The 13,385-nt window shown below is 40.8% G+C and overlaps 1 protein-coding gene across 3 annotated transcripts; it reads left to right on the top strand.

The window, feature by feature from the left end:
* The first annotated feature begins 374 nt into the window (after nucleotides 1–374).
* Nucleotides 375–11,655, top strand: fbxw12 (F-box and WD repeat domain containing 12). 3 transcript variants are annotated; one of them, XM_035382992.1, is made up of 10 exons: nucleotides 375–746; nucleotides 1,183–1,220; nucleotides 3,302–3,465; nucleotides 5,979–6,094; nucleotides 7,364–7,570; nucleotides 8,411–8,575; nucleotides 8,892–9,102; nucleotides 9,607–9,788; nucleotides 9,882–10,012; nucleotides 10,446–11,655. In XM_035382992.1, exons 1-10 carry the CDS (start codon nucleotides 657–659, stop codon nucleotides 10,543–10,545), a joined length of 1,404 nt encoding a protein of 467 aa, XP_035238883.1. In that variant the 5' UTR covers nucleotides 375–656; the 3' UTR covers nucleotides 10,546–11,655. The 3 variants fall into 3 exon arrangements, with proteins under 3 accessions (XP_035238883.1, XP_035238882.1, XP_035238884.1); XM_035382991.1 differs by having other exon boundaries at nucleotides 376–755; XM_035382993.1 differs by lacking the exons at nucleotides 375–746; nucleotides 1,183–1,220 and adding an exon at nucleotides 1,728–2,406.
* The last annotated feature ends 1,730 nt before the right edge of the window (nucleotides 11,656–13,385 follow it).

Raw genomic sequence — 13,385 nt, 5'->3', positions numbered from 1 at the left:
CTTTCAGTTAATATCATGTACGAGTGCTGTATTGGATATAGTAATAACACTTAAAAGTAACAGTATATCATTTTTATTTCTCCATTTAAAACATTTCCTTGATGTCATTGTTAAAAATATAGAAAAAAACCTGGGAAAATGGAGACACTATTTGCATGTAATTTATGTAATTTTGTTAAATATGTATTGTTTTACAATGTCTATGTTTAACATTTAAGTTGCTTTAATATTGTTCAGACAGAAAATAAATAGTTTATATTTTTAGAAAAACTTCGATGTTGCTTTAATTATTTCCATTATATTGAACGCAATAATGGTTTTTGACGACTTTTATTTTGACATTTTCAGACCCTTGCGATACGCCTTTTTGTCGCTGGCTTCATAATGCATAGTAATGTTTTGGGCATGACTACGGAAGAGAGCTGTCATGTTGAATTGTTTCTTTGATTACTTTCGACTATTTTGATTTCTGACCATGTCGGATTAACAGCCCACATGATTTCATACAAATACAGAAATGAGAAAAAAATGAGTCATATATTAATCCTCCATTGCTGTTTCGGTCCTGCGAACTGAGTTAGAGTTTGTTTAGATCTTATTTACAAATATGAGTCGGTAAACCAGTGTAATTTCTTGTAGCTAACTATAGGCTAATCATGGATTTTGATTCCTCCAACCTTTCTTTGGATTGCTTGATTTATATTTTCGCATTTCTCGATGAAGACGATTTAATAAGAGCTTCAGAGGTCTGTAAGGTAAAAAGAGAATACATTGAAAGTTACTATTTTATTATCTATAGCTATAAATAATATTTCACATTAGAATTCTTGCTACTTATATTGGTTCATAGATTAACTTTAGTGGCCTAGATATAGAAGCACAAATATTTTAGTTTTTGCAAAATAGCTTCGCTACAACGTCACAAGTCAGTGGAACAGGTTCTGCAACGAAGCTATATAGCTGCCTGTAGGCCGACGTAATTTTTATTACTGCATATTAGTAATATTAGCGGAAGGTTGCAAGCTAAAATAGATACTTTAACTGAAATGTTACTCTGCTTTAGGTATAACATAGTATAATATTTACTTTTGCAAACGTTAGCAAGTCTCTTCTGTGGGATTTTGTCAGTGAAAATGTTTTCCTTTTTTAAAATCCCGAATGAAATTCCGGTTCCGTCCGAAGTTTTGGCATGAAGCTGCGGTAACGCCTTGGTTGTGGAGGTGAGTTTTTAATTTCTTTGGCAAAAATTCGGAGGCTTGCCACCAAATTACTTGCCTGCACAACACCAGAAATTTGCCTTGTTTGCCTGCTTTGAGTATTTCACGTTTTCGGTAACGGTTTGCTTTATTGTTTTATTACTTCGGTAGCCTTCGCCTGTGTGCACATTCGACTACTGAACTGTGTATTAATTTATTGTAAAGCATTTCGGGGGTAATTATTATTATTATTAGGGGTCCAAGCAGTGAAGCTGCAGGAACCCTATTGTTTTTATATTATTATTATTATTATTATTATTATTATTATTATTAATAATAATAATAATAATAATAATAATAATAGGCTAATAATAATAGTCATTATAATCATAATAATAATACTACTCCTAATAATAATAATTATTATTAGAGGTCCTAGCAGCAAAGCTATTATTATTATTATTATTATTATTATTCGCTAAAACGAAATGGGCATCTAAAACAAATCATAGAGCTTTGAAACTTGTCAGGTATGTTGCTTTGCCTCCCCACTACTCAGGTTATCGCAATGACGCCTTGTGGCCAGATGGTGGCGCTGTAACTCAGCAATTTTATGTTTTGGCCCATAACTCCTTTACCGTGTGGTGTAGAATCAAAATGATTCTTTCCACAGATTCTGTGGCTCATTCTGAATAAAATTCATATTCTCGATTTAAAAGTTTCCGTCATTTAGCATTTTTGGCAAAACCTACTTTTGCGAATTAGTCTGGGGCCGTTTGGCCTATCATCACGAAATTAGGCCAGAACGAATATGTGGATGCTGAACCTCAATAATTATCAAAAAAATGTTGACATTTCAAAACAATATGACCGGCACTCGTCAATCAATTGTCATGGGCGTGGCCATGTTTTACTTAAACAGCTGTAATTCATGAACGCTATGTCTGATCCTCATGAAATTCGGTTCATTAGTAGGCTACCGCATATGATTCCGAGGAAGCATACCAATTAAAAAAAATAATCGAAATACCTACAACTTTTCAACCATTTGACCAATCAGGCTAAAATTTTGCATGCTGCATCTCTTTGAAAGCCCCCACCAGTCACTCTAATGACCCAAAGATAACTTAAAAAACATGGATGCCATCAGCTAATCAGCCATCAGCAGCCATGTGACAAGCTTAGCAATGGCCGATTATCATGAATTTTGGTGAGTATATCGACCTCTTAATTTGGTACTCCCTTCTAAAATTCGGGAACCATTTTGTTTTTTCGCCATTTTCAATTTTTTGCAAAAAACCTACTTTTGCAAACTAGTCTGGGGCAGTTTGGCCCATCATCAACAAATAAACTTAAAAGAATCCCTGGAGTCTGAACCTCAATTGTTTGAGCAGAAAAGATGAATCTTTACATGCTATTCTTTGTGTCAGTCTGCCATTGAATGTACAATGAAATGGCTATGTCTGAAAAAAGGCCATTCTCACACATGCACTTGCTGTATATCAGGTGCAGGTAATGCGCTACACAGCACGTAGACCATAGGCTGTATAAAAAATATGGACAGAGTGACTGTGACGTCACCCATTGACTTTCTATGGGCTTGTCAAAATCAAGTTGAAACCGCAGAAGTGCAGTTTTTGGTGCCAGTGACTGCGCAGTGGGGAAAAAGGGGGGTGGGGGCGGACCCCGTATGGTCATGAAGTCCAGGCTGCGTCTGGGCAGTGTGATTGACAGTCCGGAGACATTGCTAAGCACAGGAGGTGCCACTCCCCCAGAGTGATGCAAACCGTCCGCACCGGCGCTACTCAGCAACAAGACCAGGAAGTGAGCTTCAAAAACAAAGCCTGGCTTTGGCCGCCCTCTAGTGGACAACTTTAAATATAGTCCCATCTAGTGGACAACTTTAAATATAGTCAGTGTCAAAGTAGGTTAAATGTAGAATGTGACAGAACCCGTTATATCTCTGGTGGAAGGAGAACATTGTGTGTCCTGGTACTGAAGTCCCTCTTAATAAAACTTAATAATAAAACTTACCTGTAATGTATAAATGGCTTAATGACTATTGGCATCCAAACAGCACTGACTTGTAAATATGCCTCACCCAGACAGATGTGTCTGCAGCAGTGGACCTTCTGCAACGTGGCCCGGTCGGAGAGCGGGAAAGGAAGCTGGAGGAGCTACTTCCTGCGCCGTGCGCGGCTCGAGCGCAGAATGGAGACGGGGCGGTCGGGCGCGGACTACACCTGCAGGAGCCTGAGAGGGCACACGGGTACGATGTTCCTGTTCTGGCGGCAAATTTAAAACGATCCCGTTTGATTTACACGACAATCACATCTTATTTCTGTTACAAATACATGCCAGTTTCAGGCATATAAACAAAAAGAAAAATTATGTCTAGAAACCAGTCCATTCATTGTAACGTGTATGCTGTTAACTCTTTTTTGTACCTTATTTTGTATTCACTTCAGGATGAGTGGTGCTTATAACTAGGCCAGATGGATCACAGAATAGATGCATAAATTCTCTCTAACAGAAGTGAAATAGTGTCATTGTTTAAAACATGCTATACAAAATATTTGTATGTAAAAGCACCACAATAACAGGGATAGCAAAAGTGCTTGAACAGTCAGTTCTTGTTTGATGATGCATGGTTAGGTGGCTATCATAATTCGGTTCACATTCGGATATTTGAGCAAAAATATGTTGTATTATGTGTCATGTCATATGGTGAACTGCACCTAGGAATCATATGAGCATGAGTTATATTGCAGATGGACAGGTTGTATTTTTGCAGAAGCACTTACATTTCATAAATCACCTTAATGACATGCAATTGTAATGCAGGTTGTCATGGTAATGCTAAAAAAGCCTTTATAATCAGACAGAACAGGGTCAGCCCCTACCATCATGGAAACACTGGCTGTGAATTTTCTGAATTCAATTTTGCTTTCGAACCTTGGGCATACTTAGGGTTACAAAATCACTTTTTCAAAGTTTACATTTTCAAAATGATACATTTTCCATGGAAATAAACTGGAATGGTAATTAATGGTTGGTTTTTTTCCACAGAGATTGCGGTGTCTCTCGTTTCCTTTTAGTCTTTTTTACTATCAGCGGAAATGCACTTTTCAAGACAAATAAGAATGCGCATTATAAACCTTTTTATGGGGTTGCTGGCTGATGTTAAGACACTATTCCTCTTGTAGTGCATATATGGGCCCTAAGGTCTCAGATTGAATCTGGAAATGGCAATACCAATGCAAATTTTGTCATGCCAATAAAGCACTTTTAATTTGAATTTGAATCCCAACCAGGCCAGTGCTTTGGCCTGTAGTCCTATAGAGTGACGCGGGATCGACAGTAGCATCTTCCAGATCTGCATCTCATCATGCTCTAGCGACCCCTGCTGGTCGATCGGGGGCCTGCAAGTCAGCCTATTAAGTTGCACTCAAAGCAAATTCCTCTAACTCGTCTGTGCATTGTGATGTGAAGTCAGGGTTGGCACTGTATGCTTAATTGATCATGAAGGATCCAGTAATGAGTCATCTTGATCAGTCCAAATTGGGTAGAACTTTTTTTACGTTAGCCCTATAGCTTTGAATTCTAAAGTAAAATTGAATGTTACAACACTGCATTTTCTACCATTCTTTATCTTGCTTTATATTGTTTTCACCTCCTGCACCTTTGTTATTAGGTAAAGCCGAATATAAGCAGAATATAGTCCGCTCGTGCGGAAACAGCTGTGCGTGTGATCTAATGGCGGACAACTCTGATCCTGGCGGACTGTGTCTGCAGGTGCTGCGGTTCATTTTCAGTCAGCAGCCAATCGAGGCCGTGAGAACAATGCGTGTGGAATCTTTGGCCAATCAATGATTCAGATTAATTACTGGTACTTAAGCACACAAAAAACCAGCCAATAGTGTGGCCCTTGCACACTATTGACCCTGCCGTGCATACATACAAATAGTAATAAATTGAGCTTCACTATGTTTTGTATGTTTGCGTGCAAGTTTATACTGATTAGCAATTACAAACGTCAAACTGTACTCTAAGTAGAAAATCTCTACAATGTGCACATATTCCATCATATTAAGAAAATATATAACATGGAACTTAACTGGGTAGAGTTTTGACAAATAGCATCACAATATCATATTTAGATTATTTACGCTATCACCACATTCACCAGCGATAATTTACCTCCACAGAAGCATTTAGCTGAGTTGAATAGTTGCAGGAACATCGCCGGAACCTTCCATTTTCCCAGTGTGCCTTCATGTTCAGTCATCTTTATAGGTTCCACAATTACTCATCTAAGATGTCAGAACTTGTTTGAACACTTTTGTTCTTGGAATTTCATGAGTTGAAACAATCCAAGTGTGACGATAAAAAGATCCAGTGAATTGTTTAAATATTACTCATTTCACAGGAAAATCTGACTGAAACAGAGAATACAGAATTCTCAAGTGTACAGCATTAAATAAAATGATTAATTAATGAATAATATAATAAATAAATTATTAATTAATTTTCAAAGTTTCTGAGACAAAATTCCCATGGAAAAATGTGAAATTTATCAGTAATGCCCCCCCCCCCCCCACAACCCTTTTCATACTGCAAGGTAAAAATTTGGGAAACTAATAATAAAAATGAATTGTTAATTTGGCTAAAATAAGAGCTTGCATGTCTGGGCATGGAAGCAGGTGTTATTATTGAATGAATCACAGTGCTGTCATTTTTTAAAACGCATTTTAAAAGGCACTGCTCTTTTTTACCTCACAGGGAGTGTAGTTGGTTTGGTGTACCTGGCTGGAAGTGATGCTGACATTTCAAGCTCCGCGTCGGTGGTGTGCAGTGCATCCACAGATGGGACGGTACGGGCATGGGACATCCAGCAGGTAGGTCATTTTTCTTTACGATAAGAAAAATGATTTCATATAATGGAGATGAGAATTTCATGATGTGATTGGGATATATTGGTGTTTGTCACAGAAGTCACAGGTGCCGTGGATTCTGTGACTTTACCCATATTTGGACATTTCCATGATCTTCATTTTTTGTGCTTTTTTTTTTCTATGATTTGTTTTGGCAGTTTTGGATGGTAACTGTCAACCTTAACGTAGACTACAGACGGTGTTATTTGTATAGGCTTATGCATTTTAATTATACCCCATTGCTAAATGCTGGGAGAAGCAAATTGCGACAATGCATACAGATTCTGGAATGCACTCTGATCAAGATTCCCATCCTTTTCAGTTGTAGCCATCAGATGTTTGACGGCCCCTGTCAACAGTGTTCATGCCCAGCGATCTTTCCCCTGTGCGGTAACATCAGTGACAACAGGCGCTCATCAGAGACTCAAACCTCACAATGTTATTATATCGTTTTTAACATATTGTACCAAAACAAACTTTGAAGAAATAAAACACAGCACCTGTGCGCTTGTTTTATTTCAGCAATGTAGTTTTGACCATGCCCTATTTCTAACAGCCTTCTGTTAAATTGAACTAAATAAGCATGCTGCTCGTTGATTTTTTTGAAACTTCTAGCACTTGTTACTGTTGCTACAGTTGCACGTATTATTTCAGCCATTTCCCTCTGCTGAACTTGAGATCTATGAATTCATTTAATTAATTAATTAATGTTTAAAAGCACTCCCGCTTTTTTCAGTTTTCTGGGATTTTCAGCAACTTTGCCGTGACTGCTCCGTAACTTCAGCCAATATTTTCCGTGACAAACACCCAGCCTTACTGATCAGTAGTCTGTAGTATTTTACCTCTTAGAATTCACCAGAAATGATAATTTCACAGCTGATCTTTAAAAAAATGTTTTTTTTTAAATATCTGGGAGGGCATGTCCCCGGATGCCCCTCAAGGGTTGCAGTTCTCGGGGTCTATGCATTTCAACCCCCCCAATATTCAAACTAAAGTTAGGCCCTTGAGGTAGTTCTTATGCGTGATGTTGTACAGTGGGAGGGTATTGTGTGGTGCTGAATACAGTGGGAGGGTGTTGTGTGTGATGTCATACAGCGGGAGGGTGTTGTGTGTGATGTCATACAGTCGGAGGGTGTTGTGTATGATGTCATACAGTGGGAGGGTGTTGTTTGTGATGTCATAGAGTGGGAGGGTGTTGTGTGGGACTGAACCTCCTCACTGCGCTGTTGTTAGGGGACGCAGCTGTGGGCCACGCCTGCTCAGAGTGCTCTGTGTGACATCACCGTGGATACCAAGCTGGGGACCCTGTTCACCTCAGACACCGCGGGGAAGATTTCGGCCTGGGAGGGGCTCTCTGGGAGGGAGGTGGCCTCCTTCTCCACCTCCTCCTCCGGATGCAAGCTGCTTGCTTACAGCGTGGAGAACCAGTCCGTCCTCATGGTGAGGGTCTCCAGTCATAAACACCATTTTGTCTATGGCAGGGGTGTCCAATCTTATCCAAAAAGAGCCGGTGTGGGTGCGGGCTTGTGTTATAGCCCAACACACCTGATTCTACTTATCAAGGTCTTGATTGAAGGCCATGATTAGTTAATTAGTCTATTCAGCTATCATAGGGCTGGTCTGAAACAAAACCTGAACCCACAGCAGCTCTTTTTCGATAAGATTGGACACTCCTGATATAAGGGTTATATTTTGGTGATGTAAGCACAATGCAAAAAATGCACTCAAACTCAAGATGAACTTGACTAGTTCTGGTAAAAAGAGGTCAAAACATTATCTGGTTAACATTACCTCCCCCCCCCCCCCCCCCCCCCATATTATATGTGAGGCCCAACTTACTGCTACAGCCCACGTCAGTTTGAGGGTTAAAACAGTATGAAAATGGTGAGGGCACGTGCCGATGTGACCGCGCTGACCAATCACATCACACGCCGCATTCCCTGTGCTTTCTTCCTCGGTGTCATCACAAGCAGCCCCTCTTCATTACTTAGCCTGTCAGACCAACTCATTTATTTTAGCCACAGCAAGTTAGTTTTAGCAAGCTAGCAAGCCAACTACTCAACCTCAGCAGTCGGTGACAAAGCTAATTAATGAGTGAATGTACGTTATAAATGGTTACAGGAATATTACCAGATGGCTGTGCTGCATTGTAGCATCAAACCAGTTTAAATGTGTGAAACAAATCGTGACTACTAATTAAATTATTAAATTAAACAAAGCTGTCCAACTAATTGGATGTATTGTAATGAATGAACTTTACAAAACCTTTTTCTTTTATAGGCTGGGACTGGTGGTGGTGCCCTCCACACCCTGACAAGCCCTTCCCTGACACAATTGTCACGTCACATGTTATTCGATACCTTCAAAATCAACCAACTAATTTTGTCTCCTGACAGAAAATGGCTTTTTGTAGGGGCACAGGAGTGCATCGACACAAGTCCAAAGGTAATCCTAGTGTTTCAGGAGACTGAGGCCAAGGTCTCAGTGAGACACAGTGTTTCTCCAGTTTAGGTCTCAGTGAGACACAGTGTTTCTCCAGTTTAGGTCTCAGAGAGACACAGTGTTTCTCCAGTTTAGGTCTCAGTGAGACACAGTGTTTCTCCAGTTTAAGTCTCAGAGAGACACAGTGTTTCTCCAGTTTAGGTCTCAGTGAGACACAGTGTTTCTCCAGTTTAAGTCTCAGTGAGACACAGAGTTTCTCCAGTTTAGGTCTCAGAGAGACACAGTGCTTAGGTCTCAGTTCTTGTCCTCCATTTTGCAGGTTTTCTTCAGTGAAAGTCTGAGCTGTCCCTCTGAGGACGAGCCCCCACTGCGCCAGTCCTTGCCTGTGTCAGACTGCTGTGCGGCTGCTTTTCTACCGGCGGACCCAGCCAGATTGGTTCTGATCCACAATACTGAAAACCGTGGATACAGTACCCTCTCCGTCTTCAACATCTCCATGAAAAAATCCAAATATCAAGTGGACATTTTAGGTGAGGTTCAGTTTCTAAAGAAATGCACGGCAGTTTCACAGCAGCAATGTTTTATGTAGCATGTAGTGTTTAGTTTTAATTTTCATTTCAACATTTAATTTTCATTTCAACATTCCAAACACGGTGTCATATGGCAGTACTGCTTACACGTATGTGTATATGCTCTTTTGTATGTGGGTGTACATGTAGGTGGCAGTGTAGTGTCACGTGACTGGGAGGAGTCACGTGTCTGCCGTCTCCTCCTGAAATCAGTAGGAAGGGTTTCTGGCAGGAGATCAGCAAGTTTGGTTGAGTTTGGGGGTTGGGATAAAATGGGACAAAATTTAATCAGAAGATTCACCTTTCAGTTTAAGTGCAGAAACCAGGCTTTTTGGAACATCAAATTAGCAAGTCACGATTAGAGTCACGATCAGTCATCAGTACTCACCTCCATTTGCAGGTGCCATTCTGTGACCCTGTGGTGACAGGTGGAACCGAAGCCTTTGTTCTGTCTTTGTTTTGTAGTTCAGCAAGTCGAGACGTTTCAGTTGGAATTCGGGGGAAGGCGTCCAGACGTCCTCCTCCAAACCCAAGGGAGTGACACTCTTGTGGTTGCCGTGGGGAACAGACTGAGAGTTTACACACTGAAGGGCGTCGTGCTCGCTAGCTTTGAGGACCACACGCAGCCCATCGCAGCGCTTTGTGTGGTAAGCCTCATCTGACCAGTTCGTGCTGTTCGGCGTCCATGCAGGCCGTTGCACGCATCTCATTGGTCTAAACCCATGACCCTTCTCATTCAGGACAGCTTCCGGGTCGTTACGGCGTCACGTGACCTCTCCCTCAGAGTGCTAACATGGAAGAAGGAGAAAGACAAAGGGAGAACCCTGCAGAGCAGATTCCACCTGCTGGGAGGGTCTCACACCATGTCGAGGTACTGAACACCAGCCAGTCACATACATTTTTCATTCATAAATAATGTCGTAAAGGTCATGAGGCAGCAGTCTACTGTTAGGACTACTCTCATGTACACACTTACCGCACAACATGCAGACTTCAACCCTATGTGTGTTTCTCCCGTTTTAATAATGTCAGTCAGGGCTGCCCAACCCTGTTCCTGGAGATCTACCGTCCTTTAGGTTGTCTTTCCAACCCTGACATATCACACCTCATTCAACAGCTAGAGATCTCTTGGAGCTGCCAATTAGTAGAATCAGGCATGCCAAATTAGGGTTGAAATGAAAATCCACAGGACGGTAGATCTCCAGGAACAGGGTCGGGCAGCCCTGGTGTGTGTGTATGATTACCATTTGAAGCAGTACAGTTTTAATAATGTGTTACTGTCTGTTTTTTTTTCAACCCCACAGAGGATTCACAAAAATGGCTTGTGATTATGTGAGCATCGTGGCTTCAGTGCAGTCTGTGAATGGAAAGGATGTCCTGAAGGCGTACTCCTTCAACTCCTGAGGTCATCACCGCCTGAACCCGTCCCCACATATTTAAGGATGCAAGAAAAGGCAGCTCTGACTTAAAACTTTTGTTGCACTTGATGGAAAAAATAATCCTCAAAAAATGCAGTAGTTTCATCAACCTACGGTAATGCAGTTCAGTCCAAATAAAATTAATCCTATATTCCTGTGGCCACAAGTTAGCATCTATGTGAAAAACTTTAAAAGAAATGACTAATACAGAAACACATCCCTGACTGCAGTAACCTCACTGAATGAAAGTGTAACTGATTTTCTTTTCTAAATATCTGCTATGCAAATATAATGTGTTTGGAGGTACTTGGCTGCACGTTAGACTGAAGTCATTTTGCCTTCAGTGTATTTCTGTTCAAGCCAAATCTGGTGCAAAGACTTTCTCAAATGGGAAGCAAGCTATAATACAGCAGACAAGAGTCTGTTGCAAACCCATGGCAGTCGGAAAGGCATGTAAACACACAAACACAAATTAGATACACAAGTCATACGCACATACGTATATTACTAGATCCGTTCATGTAAGCGTACATAAGACTAAACTGGGCTACAGCCATGTCTGTTCAGTCCAACCGATCCTGGTTTTGCTAGTGCAGTCAGCAAGCATTCAATCCAGCCAATTCAGAACACATAAGGCATGTTCTCCCAAGAAAGTTCAACGGCATATATACGGTACACATTCAACTCACAGATCAGAAAAAGTGTGTTAGAACTTTGGAGCATAGTATTGGTCCAGGCAAGTTGTTTAACCCACACTAGCTTGTTATTTCACCATCTAAAATGAGCCATGGTTTAAAAGCTGATGGCTTAAAACAGTGAGCAGTAGTTTAAGATGCACTGTGTTGAGTTTGTTTCTGAATGGTGTCTGGGTATCTGACCAAAAGCATATTCCACACCCAGAATCAAGCTTGGACCTTTTATTTGGATGTATTCTTGTTTATGAACTAATAATGAGGGTGCACAGCTGGCAAATAAACAGCTGAGCAATGACTGTTGCTTTCCTAAAATGGTGGATTATCTGTAATTCCTGAACGGATCACTTGATGTGGATGCAAATACCCTCACATTAAAACTGACATTCTCCACTTTATCCTCATATTCATTGTGTGTGTGTATATATATATATATACTCTGTGTGTGTGTATATATATATGTATATATATATACACACATGTACATTCATAATGGGGTTATTAAATATTTACAATATTTACATTTAATGAGACTAAAGAGAATAAATAAGTTTTTATTTATCTTTTCTTTGTCTACAGTTCCCTAGAATGCAGTGGTCAAATCTGACAAAGTGTATTCTTGTAGTATTCTGAGCTCGATTAAAGGCATTCTTCTGCTACAGCCCCTCAAGAACAAGAGAGGCTGAGGCAGTCAGTTTCTTTCAGGATAGAAGAAACATATCGTTAATAGACAATTCTTCAATTTAAACTTTCTTTTTCTCCAATGATAATTTACATTAAAATTGTACCAAGAAATGCATTATGATACTGTGACAAGTGTCATGATATAGGCTGCTATGCACAGTGTAAATGAATGGCCTTCAGACGCTTAGTATGGTTTCATATTCATAAAAAATTGTATACCAATTCATATTATAAAATGGGTTGTTTTGAACCTGGATGCTGATTGGCTGAGACTGCATTCTGTAGTGATTGTAAATCCGATACAGTAACAATTATCCAAACAGCCCGTTTGTAAACGGTACCACTCCGCACGCAACCACTAAATATTACAAAAATAAATAATACTACTACAATTAATTGTCTCTACATTTATATATACTGTATATACACATTATACATAAATACACTGTAACCAATAAGGCACTTGAGGCCGTGCTGTATTGTGAATACTCAGTGCGCGGTAATAATATTTAAGAAATATTCACAATTTTTTTTTCCCCCTTACGCACTGAGCCAGTTTCGCAGTGTACTGCAGCGAGCACAGATCAATAAGTGAGACGCCGTTTCAGCAAAGGCCAGATGCTTGCTGCACAGTACTTATTTATTTTAGTAACATGGCCGCCGGCCGCTACCGAGCTCACTCGAGCGAAGACGCACAATGCACAACCAGATGTTCGGCGCACCCGTTGGTTTTATTCCCGTTTTTTCCCGGAAGGAGGAGGTGTGACCGGGAACAGCCGATTGTTGCTCAGGACAGTGCTAGTTACTTGGGAAAACACAGCACACAATGCTGAAGCAAACAGGCACACGTGTTTCAGAGTAATAAACCGTACGCTCCGAGTTTGTGCAAATGGACTGCGTTTGTATAGCGCTTTTATCCAAAGCGCTTTACAATTGATGCCTCTCATTCATCCATTCACACACACTCACAGGGACACTGCGACACGCCCAGGGCGGGGGATCGAACCGGCAACCCTCCGACTGCCAGACAACCGCTCTTATCTCCTGAGCTATGTCGCCCCTGTGTGTACTGATAGCAAAACTAATAACAGATCAGTATTCGGTTTGACCAGTAGTCTTGACATGGAAATGAAGAGGAGCAGTGGGCTTTCCCTGGGGTGTCGATCAAGTGCAATCAAATTTTATTTATATAGCGTATATCGCAACAGTTGTCACAATACGCTTCACAGACAACCCTGGCCTAAACCCCCCACAGGAGCAAGCCTAAAAAGCAACAGTGGCAAGGAAATACTCCCTGTGGCAGATGGGAAGAAACCTCGGAAGGAACCAGGCTCAAGGGGGGGGGGAACCCATCCTCCTCTGGTCGGCTCAGGGTGTAGATTGGTGACCGACACGCTCAGTCAGTCAACGTTTACATCGTTCAAATGTATGACTCAGCGTGAGGGCTGAG

Source organism: Anguilla anguilla, chromosome 11 (genome assembly GCF_013347855.1).
Source record: "Anguilla anguilla isolate fAngAng1 chromosome 11, fAngAng1.pri, whole genome shotgun sequence".
Lineage (NCBI taxonomy): Eukaryota > Metazoa > Chordata > Actinopteri > Anguilliformes > Anguillidae > Anguilla > Anguilla anguilla.
The sequence above is the reverse complement of the archived record's forward strand: the minus strand, read 5'-3'. Positions and strand labels throughout refer to the sequence as shown.

Excerpts from the sequence above, each read along its gene's own strand:
- fbxw12 (XM_035382991.1), top strand. The coding sequence starts at position 657 with ATGGATTTTGATTCCTCCAACCTTTCTTTGGATTGCTTGATTTATATT. Across the intron at positions 756-1,182 it reads GAGCTTCAGAGGTCTGTAAG|TTTTGGCATGAAGCTGCGGT; the intron begins GTAAAAAGAGAA and ends TTCCGTCCGAAG. Across the intron at positions 7,571-8,410 it reads AGAACCAGTCCGTCCTCATG|GCTGGGACTGGTGGTGGTGC; the intron begins GTGAGGGTCTCC and ends TTTCTTTTATAG.